The 18,087-nt window shown below is 46.6% G+C and overlaps 1 protein-coding gene across 17 annotated transcripts in view; it reads right to left on the bottom strand.

Moving 5' to 3' along the window:
• Positions 1–18,087, bottom strand: part of SVIL (supervillin) — a 182,065-nt gene that overhangs the window by 23,452 nt on the left and 140,526 nt on the right. For all 17 annotated transcript variants that reach the window (XM_064368542.1, XM_064368539.1, XM_064368536.1 and 14 more), the window contains 10 exons: positions 14,297–14,386; positions 14,119–14,205; positions 12,357–12,534; positions 10,098–10,270; positions 7,307–7,471; positions 5,906–6,042; positions 5,150–5,297; positions 4,880–5,025; positions 3,361–3,536; positions 49–193 (listed from right to left, as the gene is read on the bottom strand). In XM_064368542.1, coding sequence (XP_064224612.1) covers positions 49–193; positions 3,361–3,536; positions 4,880–5,025; positions 5,150–5,297; positions 5,906–6,042; positions 7,307–7,471; positions 10,098–10,270; positions 12,357–12,534; positions 14,119–14,205; positions 14,297–14,386 — 1,445 coding nt within the window. The remainder of the gene's footprint in view (positions 1–48; positions 194–3,360; positions 3,537–4,879; positions 5,026–5,149; positions 5,298–5,905; positions 6,043–7,306; positions 7,472–10,097; positions 10,271–12,356; positions 12,535–14,118; positions 14,206–14,296; positions 14,387–18,087) is intronic.

The raw sequence follows: 18,087 nt of genomic DNA, 5'->3' as shown, positions 1-18,087 counted from the left end.
CTGGGACCCGAACCAAGCCCCGAGGTTGAGACCTGGTCGCCAGGATACCTTGTGCTGAGCAAGCTCCCCGGGGTTCTTCTCATGCGGTCGCTTCAGTTCCGTCCAATCCAGAAACTTCTCTTTGAACAAAATCGTCTCATTGTGTTCAGTAAGTCTCCCAAATATCGCCCACTCGGGCCGCCCCTGTCCTTTTCTGCAGGGTGGGGGTGGGGGGTTGGGAGAATAAACAGGAAAAGAACCAAGATTAAGCCAAGTTAAACAAAGGAATCTAAAACAGCGGCTACTGGAAAAAACCTCAAAGCACATAAGTGGTATATAGAACAAATGGCTTTTTTCCCCTGCATTTTACCAAATTTTGTTATTTTAGTCTGAAGTCTTGCAAAGCTTTGTGGCCATGGTGTTTTACATGTACCTGAATATGACATTAACCATGTCAGGACTAGACTTGCCTTACATTCCAGCAAGTTCTTTCTTTTTGTTTGTTTTTTGAGACGGAGCGTTGGTCTGTCACCAGGCTGGAGTTCAGTGGCGCCATCTAGGCTCACTGTAACCTCCACCTCCTGGGTTCAAGCAAACCTCCTGCCTCAGCCTCCTGAGTAGCTGGGACTACAGGCGTGCGCCATCACACCCAGCTAATTTTTTGTATTTTTAGTAGAGACGGGGTTTCACCATGTTGGCCAGGATGGTCTCCATCTCTTGACCTCGTGGTCCGCCCACCTCAGCCTCCCAAAGTGCTGGGATTACAGGTGTGAGCCACCATATTTGGCCTTTTTTTTTTTTTTTTAAGAGATAAGGTCTTGCTCTGTTGCCCAGGCCGAAGTGCAGTCACATGATCATAGCTCACTACAGACTCGAACTCGGAACTCCTGGTCTGGAGTGATCCTCTTGCCTCAGCCTCCCGAATAGCAGCTGGAACTGCAGGTGTGAGCCAGTGTGCCTAATTTTTGTTTTTTAAATAGGAGACAGGGGTCTCGCTATGTTGCCCAGGCTGGCCATGAACTCCTGGCCTTAAGTAATCCTCCCTTCTCAGTCTCCTAAAGTACTGGGATTACAGGCATGGGCCACATTCTAGCCAATTCTTGTCTTTGGGATACCCTGGGGTGGCACGCTGGGTGAGCATTTCAGCAAAGGCAGCGGCCGCCGGCAAACCTTACTTGTCTACTTTAGCCACCCAGTCACCTGCAGACACTCACCAAGTTTCCCTCCTGTTAATTAACAGATGTAGGGAAGAGGCAGCTCCCTTCCCTCTCAATTCTCTACTCATTTTATATCATGTTACAACAAAGCTCTCCAGAGTACGAAGGTTCTTTGGTCACTAAACACACTCACAGATCATGAAGTGCGTTTTTGCACACTTATTTCTAGGCCACTGGCCAGGGCAGCAGCTGTGGGAGCACAGAGAGACAGGAAAGAACAGCACAGCCCCACCTGGAGGTCTTTTGTGGGTTTGGGATTTTAGAATTTGCTCTGTACCCAAGGACACAGGTAATTTAGAAAAAGGTAGAGGCGAGAAGATACACGTGCTGTGGAGGGCATGGCCCTGGATTAACATGCATGATCTCTCAGCCCTCCAGACCCATCTTCGGTTGTGAATCGGCTCGGGATACAAGACCCCTCAGAGCAGCTGGCCCTGCTGCTCCTGCCCTGCTGTGCTACTGCCTCAGTTGCTTCCTGCTTGGTCAAGTCCACAGCTGCTGACATCACAGCTGAGGCACATCAGAAAGGCTGCTGGATTCAAAGAAAGCTGCAGGATAAATCATAGAACACAGACACGTCTACCTCTTGTGGGACTTGAGGAACCGAACATCAGCACCAATGAAATATGCACAGCGGTCTTGAAAGGCTGCGGTCTTTATCAGGAAATACCTGAATGAGAGTCTCTTATGTCAGTCCTCCTCTGCAGGCTTGCTAAGATGACAATTGGAAGGGCTCTTAGCTCCTGCTTTAGAATCTGTCATCTATGTTTTGAAGCATGAGCGAGCGACGCGCCGGATTGCAGGGTAAGGGGTATGAACCTGCGGCAGGAGCCAGGTGTGTTTCGCCACCCCATTCCCTGACTTACAGCCGGAACTGGGCTCAGTGGTTTCAGCCTCATTGCTAAGAAGGGCAGGGTGTGTAATCCTGGCTGTACCTTAAAATCCCTGGGAGCTTTTAAGACATATTGACACATAAGCTCTAATTCACATGAATCAAAAACACATCTCTGGGGCTGGGCTTAGCAAATGCATTTGTTTAAAGGCTCCTCAGGTGATTTTCTCAGAGACGTTGAAAACCAGTGGGCTAGGAGCTCAGTTATCCACTTTCAGATATGTGATTAAGCCACTATTAAACACAACTGGCATCACATAGATTTTGTGCTTCGGTCTGTTTTTTCTTTTTTTTTGTCCTTTGCTGTACCAAAAAAATCTTGAGCTGCAGTTACAGTCCTTAAAACACCAGTTGTCACCATCCTGATGTTAAATGTGCATTTGCTTAAAAAGGACTTTAAAACTTATCACACTGCTGTAATTTTTAATGGTTTCTATAATGATTAATTAATAAGAAAATAGCTGGATTTTAAAGCAGGAAACTAACCAGGAAAGTTGCAATTCATATACCAGGTCAATGGAAAACATTAAAATGTAGTTGTGTGATGCCCAGTATTCTATGCTGTTTGGTGGTTCACTGGTTTCCAATCTATTATAATGGCATGTATAGTTAAAAAACACTCCTTTTTTTGGTCTGTTAAAAAAACAAATTCTTTGCCTGTAAATTCTTTGTTTCATAATCATAATTTTAGAGTTTTCACATATTCTATTGAATTGCCAAAATGACTTTAAAGAGTCCAGTACATGCGGGAAATATTAAAACCGCAGTCATTATTTTAATGCCATCTCCTCCCCCTCTTCCCTTCCCAAAAGGTATAAAGGCATCAACATCATCCACTGCCAAATAAATCCTGGAATTCCGGGGCGATGCTGGGAAGGTGTGAATTAGAAGCAGCACGTTGCTTCTGCACCTTCACATCGGTGGCTGAATTCCAGATCTGGGGAAGCCTTTTAGACTTGTATGTGGTTTGTTTAAACAATTGCTGCTCATCTGCCACGGCAGCCGCTGGAGTGCCGCAGGTGGGAACTCGCAGCATCTCCCGCTCCCTTCAGAAAATCAGCTATCACATAAACCTCTTCCAGAAGACTACAGCATCCATATTTCTGCAGTAGTTGGATAAAAGTGAAAGAAGTGTTCCTTCTGTGAATATTCACGGTCCACTGCATATGATCGTTTATGAAAACTGAACCCTACAAAGAGCGAGAGTAGAGGACTGCGGTGAGAACAGAGGGATCGAATGGAATCTGCCGTCCCGGGCGGCGGCAGAAGTACCTGGGGATAAGCGGATTGCATTCTCCAGGATCCAGTGGATTGATGTCACAGTTCTCATAGTCAAACGTTCCATTCCATAAGTGCTTTGCCAGCTGAAATGCTATTTTTCGTTGTGCTAACGTGACTTCTTTCCCATGCCACACGTAAACTTCACTACCAAAATCAAACACCAGTACCTGGGAGAAATGGCACAAAAGAATTTGTTAACTTCAGGAACGTGCAACAGTTGAATCAGGGTCTCTGTTGACAGCGAGTCAAATGCAGGAAGACAGAAATCCTAATGGGGCGACCGGTACAGACCCAGAAAAGCCATGAGATCCCAGCTGGCACTGCCCCACCAAGCCAGCCTCTGCCCCGGGGGCGTGATTCCTCCTCCCAGTGTCCTAAGTGGCCGAGATAATGTTTCCTCCTCTTGTGATCCACAAGAGCTGTGTAAGCACATCTTCCTATGTTCTTTCCTTCCTCCGTCTCTCCCCTGTTCCTCCCTCTCTCATGTGCTCACTCATTCACTTAATATATACACAGAGGCTCCTTCATACACCAGGCACTCAGGGTCCAATGGTGTCTTCTCGCCTTTACACAATTTCAAGATCCTTAAGGGCAGGGATCAGATCATAGCAATACACACAGGAGGGGTTGATTACTAAGTGTTCGCTGAATGAATACCTGAACGTAGTGCTATTTCTTATTTTCATGGTTCGTTTTATTCTTTCTCTTAGAATGATTTCTCCCTTCATTTCCAGCAATTCAAATTTTGCTTAACTCTAAACTCGGCTCAATTTCACTTTCTATGTAAAATTATTCCTGAAGATTTCTTTTTCTGTGACTTTTTTCCCATGTAAATGCCCATACACATCACACAGCCACCCTCGCTCCAGATGACATTCCTCCTAACACTCTTCCGCCCAGTTACACTGAAGGGCCTTGTGTGTCTTCCACCGTCTCGACACTTAGCAGACTTAATGGGACTGGAAATGTATGTGATTAACAAATATTTACTGGCGTGACAGGACGAAAGCAGCACATTAATTGGCAAATCCACAAATTATACATACATGCATCTATGATTCCTTAAACTAAGGACTGAAAAATATTTTGTTATAATGTTTATGCAAAGTGCAAGACATAGGGTTAAGTAATATTTACATTTTGCTTAAGACATAAAAGTCTTCAATGATCCATTCCACCTCTGACCGATATTCAGGATTCCATATTAGCATTTAAGATTTCAGTAATGGGTTGAAATCACAAATATCCTTTAAAAAGCTGTAAATGATCTACAGTGGGTACTGACACTGGCTAACCTTTATTGGAAACTTGCTGTCTAATCTACCGGGCAGGCTGTGCCGAGTGCTTTTGATGTGCTTTGTCACTGAAGGGCAGAGCCCATGGACTGTCTACAGTGGGTACTGACACTGGCTAGCCTTTATTGGAAACTTGCTATCTAATCTACTGGGCAGGCTGTGCTGAGTGCTTTTGATGTGCTTTGTCACTGAAGGGCAGAGCCCACAGACTGTACCTCTCTGGGCTGCAGAAGGGAGCACTTTGGAATTTTCCCCCAGTAGTCGTCATCAGGCACAAGTTTGTCATCCATGAGGCGGTAAATGCAGTTGGTTTCTATTATGGCTGCTTCGTAGAGTTCATCTTCTTTTGGGTCTCCAGCAGCTTAGGGATAAGAACAACAGGAGAGCATCACATTTTCCGTTGCAAAGTAGCTGGTTTAGAATGAGTTAGGGAGAAGAAAGGAGATTCACGTCTTGTCAATCTCTGAAGTACAATAAAGTCTTACACTGGTAACTGGTTTGGCCACCCAGAAGCTTCCAGAAGTCTTTGGCTGCATGAGTGTGTGTATTAATTCCTTCTTCAATGGTTTGGATATAAGTAGCTCTACAACCAAGTTCCCTCTTTGTCTGAATTAAAGCTGCAAGTTCTGAGGCCTAGAAAAAGAGAGGAATGCATTACCTGGGTAGAAAAGCCCTTGGCTAGACAGAGCGGCACATGTGAAAACCAGAGAGGAGAAACAGGGCGCGCCTGAAAGGAAAGCCTTGTGACCACGGGGCTGGGTGGATGCTGGTTCCTGGATATTTTCAATGACCTCAAGAAAGTGTAACTGAAAGACCAGGGAGCTTCAATTCTTTAGAGCAATAGTTCTCCATCTTCAATAGGTCACATGTGACGCTTTTAAGAAACACTCATTCTTTGGGCTTTACCCCATGACATTCTCATTCAATAGGTCTATGGAGGAACTTCAGAGCGACCTGAGATAAAGGACTTCAAAGTGGGGCCAGTTCCTTTTCTTACACAGGAGTAAGAAGGAAGCCAGGACCTAAACGCTGGGGGTGTAGGTCATAGTCCTAAAACATCCCACTTAAACATGTAATGAAAGCTTGTTTGAGAGACATTCAGGAAAAGAAACACCACCTATCCCTTCTCACTTGAATGCAACACCCGGCGTTTGAGAAGCTTTGTGACCGACACCAGGGAGAACACTCTACCTGTGTAAAGGGGACGTTCGCTACAGCATTTTTAGTTTCTAGTTACCAACCTTTGCCTTTTCTATGACGTTTGCAAACTCTCCTACCCACAGGAAGCAGCAGTGGGGAGAGAGCAGGAGGAAGCAGTCCCCGCTGTTGAGTGCCGAGGCCCGAGGCTCCACCAGCCTGGTCTGCACGTGTCTTCTTCCTGAACACGAGGCAAACAGTCACTGTCTTCCCAGACAGAACGGGGACAGGACGCACCCCACATCGGAAGCCTCCCTGCTGCAGACGCTTTTGCTTCTAAAGAGTCTCGTTTGCTAATAAGAGTTCCCATGGCCCAGGGTGGCAGCAGGGGGATTTAGAAAGGGCATCATGACAGCACTAGCGACTGCTTCCCTGGTTCCTGCTTTCCCAAATGTCACCCGCGTCTCAGGACCATTGTCAGTGTCACATGCGTGGGTGAACTGAGGCTCCCCCTTCCAGGGAAATGAAGACAGGGGCTCCTTTTCCCTCCTTCACTCTTCACCTGGGGCCTTTCTCTCCCCTGGCCACGCCCTGTACTCACTTACATCTGTGGCCTCAGCAAGGGAAGCCACACCCTCAGGAAGGGTCGGATCTTCCCCCGGGGCGTTTCCACTGTGAACACTAGGGGCCTCTCCACTGGAAGGAGGGAGGCACTGCCTTCTGTGGCTTTCAACACCTTCTCCAAAGTATTCGTTGATTTTGAGCTTTCTACAATTACACTGACCATGTAGTCTCTGGGTTAGGACGCAGGACAGAGATCGTTTATTTGAGCTTGCCACTAGTTTTTTTTTTAAATATGCAATAGGACAGCGGTCATGCAGAAACACGTGGGAAACCCTCCTGGAGGGAGAGATTTCCTCCATTCTCCTCTCGAGGAGTCATCTACACAGTGGCCACCAGGGGGCGGACGAGTCTCCCTCCTCATGGCCAGCGCCCCCCTAGTTCATCTTTGAAATCTCCCCTGCCATGGACAGAAGGGCACTGGAGTGGAATGCAGGGGGGCTGCATCTGCTCGACCTTCCCTTGATTCCTTCTCCAAGCTGTGCCCTCCTCCTCCCCGGTTCTGTACTGACTTGGGGAGAACTGGGTAGGGCGCCTCTGGTAACTGCATGAATATGTGGCCGCCTCCTGCGGCACGGGGCATCAGGAGCAAAAGACCGGATTCTGGAGTCAGGGACGTGGGTTCGAATCCAGCTCTACCACCCAGCAGCTGCTGGGACCCCAGACACGTTCCTGCCTCTGGAAGCCCTGGTGAGCAGAATGCTTCCTACCTCATGGAATTTGGGAAAGCTCAAGAGACAGGAGGTTGCATAGCAAGGAACACACAGGAGGTTCTCAAAAAACGTGGGTTCCCTTCCCGGCACAGGCGAATGAGTCAGGACTCCTCGGGTGACCAGACAGAAACCACGGGCCCTGAGTCACTGGGCCCAGCTGCTCTGAAATACCTTTAATCTGCAACAGCATCAGCCTCTTGTAGGGCACGGCGCTGTTGTTAGAGTTCTGTTCCGTCAGGTTCACGCTCCGCAGGCTGACGCTGCTGAAGTTTTCTTTACTGGCTAAACCCGCCAGGGTGACTTCTGAGAAGGTGGAGTTGGAAGACACTGGGCGGGCTGAATAAGGAAACACAACGCAGGAGGTCCAGTTACAGCGACAATATTTACCGTCAGAAATCATTCACAACCGACCCAACACCTTTGTCTTTTCAAGTTAGTCCCGAGAGGGAAACAGACCCAGGTTTGATCAAATGTGCAATTCAGTGCTTAACCACCGTGCTGGGAACTAAATACAGCATCGAGAATATAAACGGCTTGTTGGTAACTGTCACACCGCACTGTGCAGAGGGACAAGAACTGAGACGACGTGGACCAGCTGCTCTAGTACAAAGCCAGGAGCTGGATTCACTTGTTGCAGTTCCACTGAAAGCTGTTCTAAATCCTAACAACTTTTACATGCTGGAATGTATAGATGCCGGATGACTGTTAGACATCTGTCACCAAAAGCTTTTATATGTAAACAGAAAAAAAGTGGACACTCTGTAAGGGATGATTAGGTTCTAATCTTTTCCTAAAGGCGAAGTGATCAGTCAGATGATATCTTGAGGTCTTCTGCTCTCAGAGTTACTATTGTAATTATAAGATGGGTTTTCAGTGCAAAACAGCAAACATCTATGGGTCGGTCAGTCATCACCAATTTAACCCCTGAGGTCCCAAAAGTAGAGGCAGAGGAAACATATGTACAATCCATGCCAGCCAGGCATGGTGGCTCACACCTGTAATCCCAGCACTTTGGGAGGCTGAGGCGGGCGGATAACAAGGTCAGGAGATCAAGACCATCCTGACCAACATGGTGAAACCCTGTCTCTACTAAAAATACAAAAAATTAGCCAAGTATGTAGTCCCAGCTACTTGGGAGGCTGAGACACAGGAATCACTTGAACCCAGGAGGCAGAGGTTGCAGTGAGCCAAGATTGCACCACTGCACTTCAACCTGGGTGGCAGAACAAGACTCCATCTCAAAAAAAAAAAAAAAATCTGTGCCAACAAACCTTCATTTCTCCAACTTACTGTTTTAAAAAATGTTTATGTGTCCAGGAACGGTAGCTCATGCCTGTAATCCCAGCACTTTGGGAGGCCAAGGCAGGCAGATCACAAGGTCAGACGTTCGAGACCAGCCTAGCCAACATGGTGAAACCCTGTCTGTACTAAAAACACACAAAAAATTAGCTGGGCATGATGACACGTGCCTGTAATCCCAGCTACTCAGGAGGCTGAGGCAGGAGAATCGCTTCAACCCAGGAGGCGGAGGTTGCAATGAGCTGAGATTGCACCACTGCACTCCAGCCTAGGCGACAGAGCAAGACTCCCTTCCAAAATAAAAAAAAAAATGTATATGTTGGAGACAAATTCAGAAGTTTATTTCACTGGGATTAGGTTTGAAGAAATAGAATACTACTTGTCAATGCTGTGATTTTGATAACACTTTTTTTTTTGAGAAAGGGTGTGGCTCTGTAGTCCAGATTGGAGTGCAATGGTACAATCAGGGCTCACTGCCACCTTGACCTCCTGGGTTCAAGCCATCCTCCCACCTCAGCCTCCTGAATAGCTGGGACCACAGGTGGGTGCCACCACACCTGGCTAATTTTTGTATTTTTTGTAGAGATAAGGTCTTGCTAGGTTTCCCAGGCAGGTCTCAGACTCCTGGGCTCAAGTGATCCTCCTGCCTCTGCCTTCTGCAGTGCTGAGAGTACAGGCATGAGCCACCACACACAGGCTGAAATATACTTTCTCAGTAAACCAGTTATAATGAAAAGGCTCAACCACTTCAGCTAAATACTATATTTCTAACACAAACATTAGGAAATTGGTTTATGAATGTTATGGGAAAATGAAAATTACAGCAAGATTATCTCAAAAATCAAGATTATGCACATTGTCACCTCAAACCAAGAAAACCCCTGTTTCAGAATGATGGAACCCCACATTACTGGGCAGATCAGAGCAGCGTGGCTCAGCCCACAGTGAGGGTGAGTCTGGAGTCCACCTCCTCGCCTCCATCCATCGCCCCCAGGCAGCTCCCCCTGCTCCCTCCAGCTCACATCCTAACTTTAGAAGCTGAGGGTCCTACCAAGAACAATTTGAAAAGCACTGGTTATGTGTTAATGAATAATATAAAAATCTAAGATTAGAAACACCAGTGATTTGAGCTCGTTTACTATAAGAGATCAAATGACTTGCTCTTGAATAAGATTAAATGAAGAATGACTGTTCAGAATCAACAGAGCTGAAAATGGCTGAATTAACATACTCAGAAATAGCCATCTCTTCTCACTTCCAGAAAAAAAACCAACAAAATAGGATAATTTGTAATCAGACGCAGTGGCTCCTGCCTGTATCCCAGCACTTTGGGAGATGAGGTGGGAGGACTCTTTGAGGCCAATTGTTTGAGATGAGCCTGGCAACATGATGAGATCCCAGTCTCTTAAAAACAAAAAAAAAAGAAAACCCTAGGATAATTAGAATTAACCAACTGAATAGGTGATACACATTGTGAGAATTATAACAAATCCTTCGATTCTAGGTAAGCGTGCACATGTGTGTTCATATTTACTCCTTTTTACTTCGTGAGGGTTTCTGAGCACCATTATCGGCCTTCACAGGCAGAAAACCAAGACGTGATTAAAGCAACGGAAGAAGCCATTCCCAAGCGCGGGAGCAGGCAGGGATTTCAGATACTCACTCCTTTCTACTTTCATCCGCTTTGACTCCATGAAGGCAACGTTTAGTCTCTGCTCGGTGTATTCCTGAAGTAGATCTTCTCTGGCCGCCAGCATTTTCAGGGGGTTTTTGGAGGCCTGAACCCGGCGCTTGGGCCTGACTGCCCGCTTGTGCTCGGCCACAGAAGACGTCAATCTGCGGATGGAAGCAGAGCGCGGTCCCAGTCTGCGACACCCCCACGCCTGGTGACCTGCGGGTCTTGGACTCCACAGGGTATTTCCTGATTTTGTTACAGGTCTTGCAACTCCTCCCCACACCGCAACTCCCCTGAGGTGGACTCGTAGAATCTTGGAGAAGGAAGAGGGATGCAAGCCCACTGAGTTCAAATCCCAGCCACCCAGACGCCCCCACTCACTCATGCCCCTTGGTCTGCCTGGAAGGGTGTGGAGTACTTCCGGGCAGCTCGAGGCTCTACTAGACAGCTCTGGGGGTCCGGGAGCTCCTGCCTCTCCTCACCGCGCCCGTGCACACGTCCTCATTCTCGCTTTGGAATCACACTCCCATGTCTACTTGTCTGTCCCCCGCAAGCCCTTCAGGAACTTGCAGACCACGGCTCCTTGATGTGATCCTCTCTGCTCAGACCAAACCTTCCCCCATGCCATAGCTTTTGGTCCCCTTGCTGTCCCTCCATGACTAGTTTCCACTCAACTCACTGCCCCCTCTGAAAAATAACCACTCTTTGGAAGAATATATTGAAATAAATAGGCCCACCACCATCTGTGACCACCCCATGTTCTCACAACTCTCTGGGGTGGAAAACCAGACTGGGGGAGGTGAGCTGACCGAGCTAAGTGATCTCCCGACAGGCCCCTGCTGCCACTGTCCACCTCCAACTGCGCGGGTCTCTGTGCCCGAAAGGCCTCTTTACGTACCATGGTGTCATATGTGTGAAAATATACATATATGTTTAAATTATGACATACACCAGTTTAAACAGTGACATTGAGAAATGGTTAAATAGCTAGGTGTGCAAATACCCAAAATACTATTTTGAGGTGGAAAATGGCAAAGGTTTGATTTTTTATGGTAGGAAATTAAAACATGCAAATTGAAATATACAAAGAATGTATCAGGAGCAGCTTGTAGAAATGGTATGATATGTCACTCTGACAATTTCGCAGGAAAGACCAGATGGATGTGGTGGACTGCCGTGGGTGTGGCCTGTCTACACGCCCTCCTCTGCTTCTCATAATAACATCTGGATTTTCCTTTGGGGAAACTCTCTGTGTCCCCACTGTGGCTCTGGAGGGGACCCGGAGACCCGCCTTCAGCCTGTCGGCATCTTCTATCCCACTGGCCACAGTGACTGGTTTAGGGATGGACTTGGGCTCACGCTGAAGCCAAGAAAATCAAACCTGGACCTTCTGCTGGGACTACTGGGAAGAGAAGCTACCTGTGCCGGGCTGACCAAGGAGGCAGCCTTGTGACTCCACAGCTGGGGTGCCCATCTGCTGCCTGGCCACTGCCTGACGAAGAAGGAGGCCAGCCCAAAGGAAAACAGCCAGGACAGACTGTTCTGAGGGCCTCTAGAACCCGAGCTCACACCCGCACATTTCGGCGAGTGAGCCAGTAAACCCCTGCGCACTTTTCTTTTTAGCAGAAGTCGGTTTGAGTTGGGATCTTTTTCCTGGCACTTGAAATTGAAGGAATCCTAACACCGTAATCACTTTTCCTGGTTGGTTTAGTCATGTTCCTGCGGGAAGAGAAACCCTAAGACATCACTGAGAAAACGCTCAGAGCTATTGATTTCATGTATGATTAAAGCTAAGTAACATGCTTACTGATTTTCTAATTAGCTGTACTAATCTGAGCCCATCTCATCCAAATACTTTGCAAAGTTATGAGTAAGAATTCAATATGTCAAATGAAAGACAGGTGTTGAACTCTCTGCTAAGTGATGTAAACCTAAAAACTGCAAAACAATATTCAAGTGATGTGTAAAGTCCAGTGACATCCTCTTTATGGCACGGGACAAGTATCTGTGGCCCACGGGTCTGCCCGCGTGCACATCTGGTCTGCCTCCTGCACGTTTATCTGCTGCGAGGCTCCGTGCCCCTGGCTCCTGCCGCACCGTGCCCTGGCCCTAGAATACTAACGCTGCTATGATGGAGTTAGAAGGAGAAGGAGGTCACGCCGGGAAGAGTCCCGTGAATGTGCTGTGTGCGGGCAGGCGACGGAAGCCCTTCTCAGTGGAGGAAAGATGGAGACCCAAATAACTCACTTGGGTGCATAGGGATCAAAAATGACATCGAAGTCCTCGTCCAGCTCCACAGGGCTTCTCGGCACATTATAATCCACGCTGCGGTAAAATTTGGCAAAGGTTTCGTCATCATCCGGCTTCATCACCTCCTTCACAGACTTGCCGGTGACGGTGAGCACCGTTTCTTGCATCCCGCCAACTATCAACAAACAAGCAAATGACGTAAGAGTTTTATAGACACAAGGACTACAATGATGCCTCACAATAGTTTAAAAGCTGTATTTCCTCCTACGTTCCAGGAGTGGAGGAAACACGACTGTGATATACAGGGTGGTTGCTTCCCGGGTCCTTACTTCATCTGCCACGTAAGGACTTCCCACCTGAACAGATCTCCCACAGTAACATGACAGGAGAGAGGGAGGCTGACCTTGCAGCACACACGGCCCACTCAACGCTTCTGAACCTGCGCTTGCTTCTACTGAGGGTGGATGAACTAGGCTCAGCCTCGTTCTACATCAAAGGTCGGCAAACTTCTTCCAAAAAGGGCCAGGCAGTAAACGCTTTAGGCTTTGCCTGGGGAGGGGCGACACAGGTCCTGTGTTGCAACTACTCAGCTCTGCTGTTAAAATGCAAAGGCTGTTGACAATAGTTCACAAATGGGCGTGTATGTGTTTTAATAAAACTTTATTAACAAAAACAGGACTGGGCATGGTGGTTCATGGTTATAATCTCAGGACTTTGGGAGGCCAAGGCTGGGGGATTGTTTGAGCCCAGGAGGTCAAGACCAGACTGAGCAACATAGTGGGACCCCATCTCTACAAAACCAGACAAAATAATTAGCCAGGCTTGGTGGTGCATGCCCATAGTCCCATGTACTCAGGAGACTGAGGCGGGAGGATTGCTTGAGCCCGGGAGTTCAAGGCTGCAGTGAGCTATGATGGCACCACTGCACTCCAGCCTGGGTGACAGAGCAAGACACTGTCTCTAAAAAAACAAACAAAGGAACAACACAAAACAAAAGCAGGCTGGCAGCTGGATTCGGCAACGGCCATCGCTTGCTGACCCACGGCCTAGATCGCTGTTCCACGTGTGGCATAAATGCTTTGCCGACTGGCATTCCTTGCTTAGCTAACTCAGTGATTATATTACATTTTATGTTTCTGTTCAGTGGTGACTGTATTATTTTGAACCTTTTAGTGGTCATTGTCAACAGTAGGGACTCCCAGCGCCTAGTAATTGGTAAGTTTCCAGGACTGGATATTTTAATCAAGAGATAAAAGGCTATTTTTTTTTGTATACCTCATTGAGTTTTATATTGAAATATTTCGACATTCATTTGCTATAATTTTCTTTTAGAAATCATTTGTGATATAAGAACTAATATCAGCTTTTACCTTATTGGAAATTGATAACATGTAATTTAAAGTTCACCAGGCCCAAGATCACATTGATTTTGCCAACGTGGAATAATCTGCTTTCAGAGTTAGAAGCAAAATCACTCAGTTCACAGTTCTGATTGGATGACATCAAGGGTTTAGATTCAATAGAAAAATGTATTATTGGAAGTCCCCAATTTACTACATTATCAAGTGAGTCAGGGCTTGATAGTCTAATCAGGCTTGACCAAAACTTCAGTTTTTAAAAGACAGCAACAAAGATCATGATGGAAGTATGGATTAGTGAAGCCATAACAGAAAGAAAACAATTTAGCTGAGGAAGAAAAGCAATCAGAATTAGGATTTAGAGATTCTGAGAGTGAAGCCTTCTGGTTTCTGGTAGGTACCTTTGTTATTCAGCCTCCTTAGAAAGGTTTCCAGCCTGTCCAACTTCAGGTCCGATTCTAACTGCATGTCTGGTCTGGCTTCGATATCTAGGCAAGCAGAAACCGTCAGTGAGACAGCATCGCGAAGGCCTCTTCTGGTCAGAAACTGCTTGGCGTGGCTGGGGCCTTGGCCGCTTACCTTCCAGGGGTTTGGAAACGGGTGTGGTGCCTCTTGTTTTACTGCAAATGGGTGAGGCCACTGGGGTTATGGCAGTGGGTGACGCCAAACCTGCGGAACACACAGATGAGCTACTGAGCGCCTCAGGGTCACGTCTGGAAATCCCTGGGACCGTGACGGATCTCCAGGAGTCCCAGGGTAGACGGCACGACATGTTAGAATGTACACACCTGCAGGCACACACACGTACATTTCACAGGTACCGCGACTGTGGGACCACCAACTGTAAACGCAGACGGGATTTTATTATTTCCAAGGACTGCAGTGGCTGACAAGCCAATATTCCAAAATGAACAGTCAAGCCGTGGGAAAACATGTCCATGACACGTGAACTCGAGCAGATGCAGCTGCAAGTTCTGAGGCCCTTTGGCCTCAGGGGCAGCTGAGAGTGCATTGGTGCCATCTGCAGAATGAGCTGTGTCACACTCGCCAGCAAGCGGCCCCCAGCACGGGAGCTCTCCTCCAGGCTGAGGGGAGGGAGGGACAGTGGCCTTGGGGACATGACACGGACAGTAACCCAAGGAGGAACGATGTTTCAAAAGAAACCACGGGGCAGGTCTAGACCGAATGTGGGTGTTGGAGGGTCCTGTCCACCTCCTGTGTGGGCGGAAACCAGAAATGTCTTTCTTCATGTATTTACCGAGAAGCAGGGTGGGGAATCTTTAAAAGGGCAAGTGGTAAGAGACATATGAAAGGGAAAGGGAGGAATCCCAGCATGGAGAACACATCCAGCTGGAAGAAGAAAACTTAGTGAGAGAAGGATGAGTAAGGCTTCCCTAACCTAAGCAGAAGGCATTGGAAAGAAAACTAATTAGTGCATTTACATAAAACAAAATGAGAAGTGAGTGTTCTCTGTACTCATTTGTAATAAAAGTGAAATCCTTAGATGACATTGCCACTTAGATGACAATGCATCCCTGGACGAACAACATCCGGAGAATATGCAAATCACTATCACCTACAAGGAAAACTGAACGAATGAATGATTCTGCTCCTTCCTCCTGTGAATGGGAGAAGTATTACAACATAGAAAAATTAATAAAAAATACCATTAAATGGTTTAAAACTCAAATTTTAGGTAATATTCTACAAGTACTTCCCATTATGTACATATATTTAATTTCTCTGAAGGCTGGTTTCCAAAGCAATCAGAGAAATCCTTCCCCGTCCTGGCCCGTGCTGGGCAAACCCCGCTGCCATGGCTCCCCCTGCTGGCCGTTCAGGCAGTGGCACTGCTCAAAAGAGCTCTTCTCCCAACTAGAGGTAAGGATCCTTAGGGAAAAAATGGCTCAGGGCATGGAGATGCAAATTACAAAATGTTAAAACAAAACAAAGATCTCTCACATAGCTCTTCTCAATGAATTCCAGGTGCAACAATCAGTCACCTACTGTCTTTGGGAACATTTTCACATCTCTCTGACTCCAGGTGTAGTTGGAGTACTTGGCTTCCAGGAGAACCCTAGAATACCACGGGAACCTTGGGGAGTGCTGTTACACAGAATCGAGGAATGTACAAAAGGGGGCAAGTCCTAATGAGGCTAGCGGGAGAAGAGCGGTTTCTGGGGTGAGAGAATGAAGGTCAGGTCCTGGATGCCTCCTGGCAGTGCGCTGAGAGGGGTCACTCCTGGTTCCCTAATTGTCCCGGGAGACAGGAAGCCTGGCTGTTGTGCAGGGGGTTATTTTATCCTGCAGTGAATGTACATCAGATGCCACATCACTACAGCTAATGACTCAAGTGAAACATGTAACCCAGGAGGTGACGGCAAATATTAGAAATACAGGATATAGTTTTTTCATTAATCATAAAGTACAAGAAGATAATTTCCTGAGCGAGCCATATCGCACCTATTAAATAAAGATCCCTGATACATTCAGGAAAACGTGAAAGCAAACTCATCCACCAGGAAACGGAAACGATTCCTTCTCCAAACCTGAGTAAGAGCAAATCTATTTCCTCTGATGTCAATGTGGACAAGGGCAGTGGTATTTGGTAGTAAGAACCCACTTAGAAATAAATTAGGGTTTTTAAGATGGAAGAGAGAGAAAAAAAAAAACCAAAGCAGAAAGTAATCAAGGTAAAAGTCTGGGCTAGAAGTTGGAAAACCTGAGGTCTGGTTCAAGTTCTCAGCTCCAGTTCTACTCACACACTCTGTGCCTAAGGATGTGCTTCTGTTAAAGAAGGGCTGGGTCTCGTGTTAAAGGAGTTTAAACATGATTATCCAGTTCTGTGACCTGATGAAGGAAACTGGCAAATGATACCTCATTCTCAGAGTAAATTATCTTCTCTTCTCTTCACAAGTCCAAGATGAGGTAAGAAGAGATTTGTTAGAAAGAATTCCCCACTAAGTTTTGACTTAATCACAATTCAGGGATTTCCTATCCCTTGCTCCTTCTCTTCCTGTGCAAACATTTATTATGTACCTATGAGTTAGGTACTCTTCATAAAAGTGTGGATCCCTAAAGGTTCTGATAAAAAGGAAAGCTAAGCCTATAAATTTGATGACAAGATGTTAAGCCCAAGTGAATGTGAAAACATACACCACTAAGTTGGGAAATCCGCTGTTCGATAATAGCTTAGAAAATGATGGTATGTGCATAGAGGTGACAAAGGCACGCCAAATTTTAACGATTTCCTGCAGGATACGACATAAAGCCCCAAACACTCCTATGAAGCCTCAAAGCTCTCCAGACTTTACTAACCATGTGATATGTAAGTCAGTTTCATAAATGTTTGAATACAGGCATCAAATCAGTTCTAAGACCTCAGCAGCAAGGAACTGCAGCAGGGACATCCCACTGCCTTGGAACTGATGACATTTTTTAGAGATCTATTATAGCATGTCCGGAATTGGCTTTGATCAGTCAGAGGAATCAGGTTTGATGGAGAGGGATCTAGAAATTAACCTAAAAGGAAGAGGGAATAAACTTCTTTATTTCCAAAGGCTGACTTAGGGTATGTGGTTTCCAGGTCAAGGAAATGGAAACCATTTAAAAGTAATTATGGTTAGGGCTTGGTGGCTCATGCCTGTAATCCCAGCACTCTGGGAGGCTGAGGTGGGTGCATCCCCTGAGGTCAGGAGTTCGAGACCAGCCTGGCAAACATGGTGAAATCCCGTTTCTACTAAAAATACAAAAATTAGCTGGGCGTGGTGGTGCACACCTATAATCCCAGCTACTCGAGAGGCTGAGGCAGGAGAATCGCTTGAACCCGGGAGGCAGAGGTTGCAGTGAGCCAAGATCCTGCCACTGCACTCCAGCCTGGCAGACAGAGTGAGACTGCATCCCCCGCATACCCCAGCACTTTGGGAAGCCAAGGCAGGTGGATCACCTGAGGTCAGGAGTTCAAGACCAGCCTGGCCCACATGGTCAAACTCCATCTCTACTAAAAATATGAAAAATTAGCCAGGCACGGTGGTGGGTGCCTGTAATCCCAGCTACTTGGGAGGCTGAAGCATGACAATCACTTGAACCCAGGAGGTGGAGGCTGTAGTGAGCCAAGATCGTACCATTGCACTCCAGCCTGGGTGACAAAAGTGAAACTCTGTCTCAAAAAAACAAACAAAAAATACACACACACACACACACACACGCACACACACACACATATACAAGTAATTATGGAAAAGGACCAAGATTTGTCAGATTTGAATTCCTTTGAAACCTCCACTTTCACTTAATTCCAAATGAGTAAGTTTTAAATTAGTGACAAATAGAATTATGTGTCACTCTTATAGTATATGACCTTCAAATAT

This window comes from Aotus nancymaae, unplaced genomic scaffold, assembly GCF_030222135.1.
Source record: "Aotus nancymaae isolate 86718 unplaced genomic scaffold, 86718_ANA_hifiasm-v0.15.2.pri h1tg000077l, whole genome shotgun sequence".
Taxonomy (NCBI): Eukaryota; Metazoa; Chordata; class Mammalia; order Primates; family Aotidae; genus Aotus; species Aotus nancymaae.
Note: the sequence above shows the minus strand (reverse complement) of the source record. Positions and strands in the feature narration are given on the sequence as shown.